The sequence below is a fragment of the Bombina bombina genome, chromosome 7 (assembly GCF_027579735.1).
Source record: "Bombina bombina isolate aBomBom1 chromosome 7, aBomBom1.pri, whole genome shotgun sequence".
In the NCBI taxonomy this organism is placed as follows: domain Eukaryota; kingdom Metazoa; phylum Chordata; class Amphibia; order Anura; family Bombinatoridae; genus Bombina; species Bombina bombina.
Window position 1 is genome coordinate 6,050,527 of NC_069505.1, and position 8,231 is coordinate 6,058,757.

At 38.5% G+C, this 8,231-nt stretch overlaps 1 protein-coding gene across 1 annotated transcript; it reads right to left on the minus strand.

Annotated features, from left to right (window-relative positions):
• Nucleotides 1-2,118: 2,118 nt before the first annotated feature.
• CDC42EP2 (CDC42 effector protein 2) lies at nt 2,119-3,521 on the minus strand. Its single transcript, XM_053688837.1, has one exon. The coding sequence runs from the start codon at nt 3,256-3,258 to the stop codon at nt 2,725-2,727; it is 534 nt and encodes a 177-aa protein (XP_053544812.1). The 5' UTR covers nt 3,259-3,521; the 3' UTR covers nt 2,119-2,724.
• Nucleotides 3,522-8,231: the final 4,710 nt, after the last annotated feature.

Here is an 8,231-nt window from a genome sequence, read left to right on the forward strand (position 1 = left end):
CTGAAGATTATGTTACCAAATTAATTTAATGATTATGGGACATACCATTTGTTCATATTGTTTTTTTTTTCCAGAATATTGTGTCTTATGCTTGTACCTAATGACCATTGTACGAAACGTTTATACTTAATAGACAATTATTGTATACTGTTTATATTGAAGAATTCTCAATAAAAAGTCTTTTTTAAAAAAAAAAAATAAATCTGGAAATTGTGTAGTAAAAAATAAAAAGTCAGCATATATTTTTGGAAGCATTTATACATTGTAGTAGGTGAGTAACATTGTAAAATGCGGTTGAAAAAACACAGAGGTCCATCAAGTTCAACCAATACAAATCTAATATACTTACAAAACACCTCCAGTTGATCTTAAATGAATCCCATTAAAAAGGTGACACATTTAGCACAAGTAATCATATCCCTGAATTCTGTTCCTAGCCAGAAATGTATCCAAACCATTTTTAAACTGTAAATGTATCTTAAAGGGACACTGTACCCAAATTTTTTCTTTCGTAATTCAGAAAGAGCATGCAATTTTAAGCAACTTTCTAATTTACTCCTATTATCAATTTTTCTTTGTTCTCTTGCTATCATTATTTGAAAAAGAAGGCATCTAAGCTTCTAAGCTTTTTTTTTTTGGTTTCAGTACTCTGGACAGCACTTTTTTTTATTGGTGGATGGATTTATCCACAAATCAGCAAGGACAACCCAGGTTGTTCACTAAAAATGGGCCGGCATCTAAACTTACATTCTTGCATTTCAAATAAAGATACCAAGAGAATGAAGAAAATTTGATAATAGGAGTAAATTAGAAAGTTGCTTAAAATTTCATGCTCAATCTGAATCACGAAAGAAACATTTTGGGTACAGTGTCCCTTTAAGGTATCGGCATTCACTACCTCCTTTGGAAATGAGTTCTACAATATTATTGATCTTACAGATTAAAATTTTTTCAGTAGTAGGACATTAAATCTCCTTTCATCTACCCTTAAAGGGACACTGAACCCAAATGTTTTCTTTTGTGATTCAGATAGAGCATGCAATTTTAAGCAACTTTCTAATTTACTCCTATTAGCAAATGTTCTTCATTCTCTTGGTATCTTTATTTAAAAAGTAAGAATGTAAGTTTAGATGCCGGCCCATTTTTGGTGAACAACCTGGGTTGTTCTTGCTGATTGGTGGACACATTCATCCACCAATAAACAAGTGCTGTCCATGGTCCTGCATTTTCTTTTTCAAATAAAGATAGCAAGAGAACAAAAATAAAATAGAAAATAGGAGTAGATTAGAAAGTTGCTTAAAATTGCATGCTCTATCTGAATTACAAAAGAAAAAATGTGGGTTCAGTATTCCTTTAAATTGTGACCTCTTGTTACAAACCATTTTCTTGGAATAAACAGAGCTTCTGCCATCTCTGTATATGGGCCTTGAATATATTTATATAAAGTAATTATGTCACCTCTCAAGTGCCTTTTTTCTAGAGAAATCAGACCCAGTTTGGCTAACCTCTCCTCATAGTTTAAATTCTCCATTACCCTTATTAGCTTTGTGGCCCTTCTCTGAACTTTTTCATGGTCTGCAATGTCTTTTTTTTTTTAGATCGGTCCCCAGAACTGCACTCCATACTCAAGGTGAGGTCTTATCAGGGATTTATATAGTAACAGAATTATGCTTTCCTCCCTTGAATCAATGCCTCTTTTAATACATGCTAGTATCTTATTAGCCTTAGAAGTTGCTGCCCTGCATTGTGCACCCATCTTTAGCTTGTTATCTATTACTACTCCCAAATCCCTTTCCTCCTCTGTTTGGCTAAGTCTAGTCCCATTTATATAATAGGTTGTCTGCTTAATTACTTCCAAAATGTAGAACCTTGCATTTTCCTGTATTAAATCTAATTTTCCATTTACCTGCCCATTCTTCTAATTTTAGAAAATCCCCTTGTAAAGCAATTTCATCCTGCACTGACCTAATGACCTTACACAACTTTGTATCATAGGCAAAAATAGAGATGTCCTTGCTCCAAGTCATTAATAAAAAATATATAAAAGTACACGGTCCCTAAAAAAAAAAAAAGAAGAAAAAAGTCTTAAAACAATCTATAAAAAAAACAAAACCCAAGAACAAACAAAACACTGTTTTATTGCAGCTCACAGTAGTATGCTGGGGCTGTACATAATAAAAAAATGTGATGTCCCTGCTGATTGTCATGTACTGACAGCCAATGAAACAGATGCTCACAAATAAGAGTTTGAGAAAGAAAAATCTTGTATTTGGTCATACTAAGGACTTGCTATACAAATTGGTCATAAAAGATTAGCCATAATAAAAATATAAAGTGTCTTAAAAAAACAATAAAAAGCATTCTGACAATAAGGCACTAGGCATCTGAAAGAGCAAACTCTGCTCATTTGGAGTGTTAACATACCCTGTACCACCATACAATGTACACAGCTCATTTGTTGCAGAGGTACAAATAAGAAGATAGTCTTATGCAGCATGTTTCAAATCAATAACAAAATCAACATTCAGCATGATTAGAGGTCACATTTTAAGTGAAAATAAACGCTCAGCATTATAACAGTTCAAGAAAGTGTATATTCTCTTGACACTTCTTCTCTCCAGTTAGTAAATGTAGTGTTAAAATGTATTACAAACCAGTCAACTTTTCCAAGTTATCACAACAACCCAACCCTTTGTTTGTCCATCTTTGAAGATCTTCAATAGTCTATCCTCTATCCATTATCTGCAAAACATCATCAAGGATGGAGGGGCCCAGGTCAACTTGCAGTGAAAGGAGGGATCCAGCATGGGCAAGAATCAGTCCTTCCTGTTCCTCGGCAGTAACACCCAGCTTTGGGCAAGTTCTTTCTGGTTCTCTTGGTGGGCTCCTACTCCTTTCGTCAAGGTGAAGTCTTGGCGGTTTTGGAGGAGGAGATTGAGGAAGTGAGAGTGCCTGTGGCCCACCTATAACTGGGAGTGAGATGGCGTTCTTTAGCAGGGGTGATGGAAGATCTGGATGGCAAGGTGGTGGTGTTGAAGCAGGGGAGGGAGAGGCTGAGCTAGAGTTTGAACTAGGAAGAAGGTGGAACTTTCCTTGCAGAAACGAAACATCGCCAAAGATGTCACCCTCTCCACTACCAATGTGAATAGTGTGTCTAAAATCTCCAAGGGGTGGGCTGATCATATCTGGTGAGAGAACATCTCTTAGCTTCCCTTTACGGGTGCTTCTTTTCAGGTAAATTGGGGCCTTTGTGGACATTTCTTATATCTTCTTTTTTCTGGCCCTTAATACTGAAACATCACATTTAACTCACATTGCTGCCCCAGGACACAATTTGACAAAAATGTAACTTGTGGAAAACAGAAACTATACCATGAATTACATATATTTTTAATTTGAAAATAGTGGAATAGAAATTGTATGTAACAAGTTCCATAAAGAGCTTTCACCCAGTGAAGAATGTCAGATAACTGCTGTCCGCATCCAGCCTCTAGATTACATTTATAGAGTAAACCTGAAACAAAAAAATGAAAATATTACAAATTTGCCAAAACCCCCCTATACTATATATATATATATATATATATATATATATATATATAAATAAATCAGCCGAAATTAAACATTCTTAGATAGAGCATACACTTTAAAGTGATTACAAATGTCGACTTTAAATCCACACTATATGCGACGCTTTATTCTTAAAATAATTACCATTTAGTGATTGAAAACATCGTGCCGTTCCCCCGCCCACATCTCATACTTTTTTTCTGTTTGATGACGAATCCGGCATCAGCCAATCTTTGTGCCCCACAAGCTGGATGCCAAAGGGGGCATGGAATGACTGGATGAAGCAGGATTCTTCATCAAAGACAAATGTCAAGTATGAGATGGGGACGGAGGAAAGGCGCAATGTTTATAATCACTAAATGGTAATTATTTTAAGAATAAAGCGTCTTGAATTATTTTAATGCATAAAAGTGTCCCTGTTTTAATTAATAATTACATATAGTGTGAATTTAAAAGATGACATTTACAATCACTTTAAAACATCTTTTCAATGTATTTCTATTATTAAAGTTATTTCATTATCTTGGTATCCTTTAATGTACAGCATACCTGGGAGCATGCACACCTTAAGCACTATATAGACAAAATTGCTAGAAATGTTGTTGCAAACACTGATACCATATAGTACACATAATATGTGCATGATTCTGAGCATATATAAATATAATTGTTAACAAAGGACACCAAGAGAACAATAGAAAATTGATAGTAGAAATAAGTTGAAAACTTTTTTAATTTTTTATTCTATCTGAACCATGAAAATGTACTAAATTTATTATTTTATTATTATCCGGTATTTGTAGAGCGCTAACAGGTTCCCAAGCGCTATGAACATAGGTGGTATACAAAATAACATTTACAGCTTATCTTAGCCAAAATGGTCATAAGGTGTACGCGCCGGATGACATCGGCAAGTCTTTTGCTGAGTTTTACGAGACCCTCTACAATATCGAAAAAGTTGAGAAACCAATTATGGCATCGGTTAATGATATATCTACTTTCCTCCAAACCTTAAAGTTGCCTTTACTGTCTGAAGTGGACGGCAATAAGTTGATTGAACCTTTCTCTATATCTGAGATTAAAGAGGCAATTAAGCAGATAAAGAACAATAAAGCACCGGGCCCAGACGGGTTTACTGGTCAGTTCTACAAAAAATTAAGCCCCAAATTACAGCAAACACTATGCCAGGTTTTTAATGAGGTAAAATCAGAGGGCCACATTCTTACAGAGAACTTAAAAGCCACTATTGTTGCAATACCTAAGCCCGGGAAAGACCCCTCACTATGTTCTAATTTTCGCCCCATATCCTTATTAAACGTAGATACCAAACTAATTATAATAGCGGATAGAGTGGCACACCTGCTCCCCTCCCTGATTAAAGTTGACCAAGTCGGCTTCATTCCGGGTCGACAAGGCCCTGATAATACCCGGAGATTAATAAATATCTTCACTGAAGCCAAAAAATCTAATATACCCCTGATGGCCCTGTCGCTAGATGCCGAGAAGGCCTTTGACAGGGTCAGATGGGAGTACCTATGGGAGGTGTTGAAGGTCTTCGGATTCCCCCGACAAGCAATTGACATGATTAGGGTACTATATTCTAATCCATGCGCTAGGGTGAAAGGCATGGGATTTTGTTCCCCTAAAATTAATATCTCAAACGGCTCTAGACAGGGCTGTCCACTGTCCCCTTTAATCTTTGCCCTAGCAATGGAACCCCTGGCACAGGCCATAAGAGACTCTCCACAAATCAAAGGCGCCCCTGTGAACGATAGAGAGGAGAAAATCATTTTATATGCTGACGATGTCACAATTCTTCTCACCGATCCCACCTCCTCGATTAATTCGGTCTTCTCATTGTTGGAACAATTTGGCAGGTTTAGTTTTTATAAAGTCAATGTAACCAAAACCGAGGCATACTGTATTAATATTCCCGAAAAACAGCTTACTGTCCTACAGAGTAGTCATGACTTTCAATGGTCTTCCTCTTCCCTTACGCACTTAGGTATAAAGCTTAGTGCCAACATTAGCTCCGTGATTAAACTCAACTTCGACTCACTACTAACAGAATTACAAATTTTAACTCTTGGCTGGGACGTGTGGCCACTGTTTAAATGTCTCTACTCCCTAAGGCCCTGTATATCTTTAGATGTATTCCGCTGAACATCCCACATAACATACTCCACCAGATATTTACTAAATATGTCTGGGAGGGTAAAGCACCCAGGATTGGGCATAAGATTATGCAAAGGGAATATGCTAGAGGGGGAGTAGCCTTCCCAAATATTTTTCTATATTATGAGGCAACAAGACTCTCCCATATAGCTGCCTGGGGCCCAGGTGCAGAAAAACCGGGCTGGTATGGTTTGGAGGAGATGTCTATACCTCGGAACCTAAACCTCTCAGACGTCATATGGGTTCCTAGTTATAAGTCTATAACTAAACTAATCGCAAATCCTATTGTTCAACAAAACATTTGTCTATGACATGGCCTTAAGACATCATTCCCAGATTGCTCCGCACCCTTCCCCAATGCACCAGATGAGAGGCTTAATCTGCAATCTACCCAGTGTCCATACTGAATTCTGGGATACTGGGCAACATTCGGTATCTGAACGTTTTTACTCCAGCAACACTCTGATGTCGGTCTCACAGATCATTAATTCAATTAATGACCCCCCCCCCCCGTTGGCTGAGATTCAAATGCTATAGGTTATTGAGCCTACTAAAATCATGGGACTTCCCTAAACGAAACTTCAGACAGCTCTCTAAATGGGAGCATAGATGGCAAAGCGGACTGGGAGGTTATAATCCACTTACTTTTCATTATAGAGCTCTACTCCATGACCAATCTAAGGGTCTCCCTTGGCAGATCAAAACTTGGTGTAGAGACTTAAACTCGACACTCTCTGAACTTGATATTGATAAGGCTATAACTCTAACAAAAAAGACACTACACTGCGTGACTATTTTTGAAGGCTATATCAAACTCCTACTGAAATGGTATAGAGTCCCCACTAAACTGTCCAAGATGTTTGCGGGCTCGTCTCCATTATGCTGGCGACAATGTGGTGAGGAAGGCTCTGACCTCCACATATGGTGGAAGTGCCCGAAGTTGGTGCCTCTTTGGCGGGATGTTCAGACCTTGCTCCACTCCATGAATCTCTCTGTAACTCTAACCCCCCAATGTGTCGTCTTTCATGTGTTTGAGGACGGACTCTCTAAATATAATAAACAACTGTTAATATACATCATCTCTGCCACTAAATTGTGTATTGCTAGAGCGTGGAAGCAACTAGAGCCACCCTCATTGACTGCTGTTTGTGACATTGTGCAATTTTTTGCGACAATGGAAAAATCTGTGTATAGTTCACTTGATCGAATGGAGGACTATTGGGAGATATGGTCCAATTGGATGCAGATTCAATGATAAGTGGGGCAAGGCATCCAGAAATAGGAACTTTCTGTATATGTATACAATTTTTTTTTTCCCCCCCCCTCCCTTTCCTTTCTTCTTCTCTTCTTGACTTTCCTCTTTTCCCCTCTACTCTGGTTATCTCTCTATGCCAGAGACCGGAGAGATATAGTTGACACGCCAGGTCAGCATGATCTTTTTTCTCTTCCAACTCAAGCATATAATAGTACCCCTCAGCCCCCTTGTGGTGGGGCTGAAAGACACTAACAGGAAAAAACAAATTGAGGGTTCGATAGTCCCTAGATTTAGATGAACAGGAGCAGTGTTTCTGATATTAGTTACTCTAATTACGCGTACGAAGTTGTCTTGTTTTATTGTTCCTCATATATTAGGGGTGCCTAAAATAATCGATTCTGCGATGCATCGCGATGCAGCCTGTTAACGATGCTGCATCGATGCAGTGCAGATCAGAATCGATTCAGGGGTGACATCATCGCGCAACGTCACGTGACCCCGCCTCTCTCACATAGCAGACGAGCCGACAGCATTTGTGTCAGGATTAATCTGGTTACAGCCCCCAGCTACACCACATCAGGACTTGCTGTGCACTCTGCGCAGATATCTGACCCAGAGAGCATTACCAATAGACCTCCTCTCACATGTTCCGGTCAGGAATTTTTATGACACCTATCCTAAAGAGCCGACAGCAGCCTCATGTAAACAGTGAATCTTTTCTTGTATTATAGATTCACTGTTTACTGTTGCGGTCTCTGCTGCATGTTTCCTCTGTCAGACCCCTAGCCCAAAGGAGCATTTGAGGGTTGCTATTAGATACAGCAAGTCAAAAGTTTTACAGCAACCCTCAAATGCTCGTTTGGGCTAGGGATCTGACAGAGGAAACATGCAGCAGAGACCGCAACAGTAAACAGTGAATCTATAATACAAGAAAAGATTCACTGTTTACATGAGGCTGCTGTCGGCTCTTTAGGATAGGTGTCATAAAAATTCCTGACCGGAACATGTGAGAGGAGGTCTATTGGTAATGCTCTCTGGGTCAGGTTTCAGATGTCTGCATGTACTCCGTGAGAATGTTTGAGTGAGTACACTGCTGCTGGTTTTCCTTTGTAAAATAAATCTACACATACATATCTGTGCATATTGTAGCATTATGTTTATAAGTGCTCTTCCATCTTACACAGTTGTTTAAAAGATTATTATATATACACACACACACACACACACACTA

What these genes read in the sequence shown, in the direction of transcription:
- CDC42EP2 (XM_053688837.1), bottom strand. Translation starts at nt 3,258, where the DNA reads ATGTCCACAAAGGCCCCAATTTACCTGAAAAGAAGCACCCGTAAAGGG.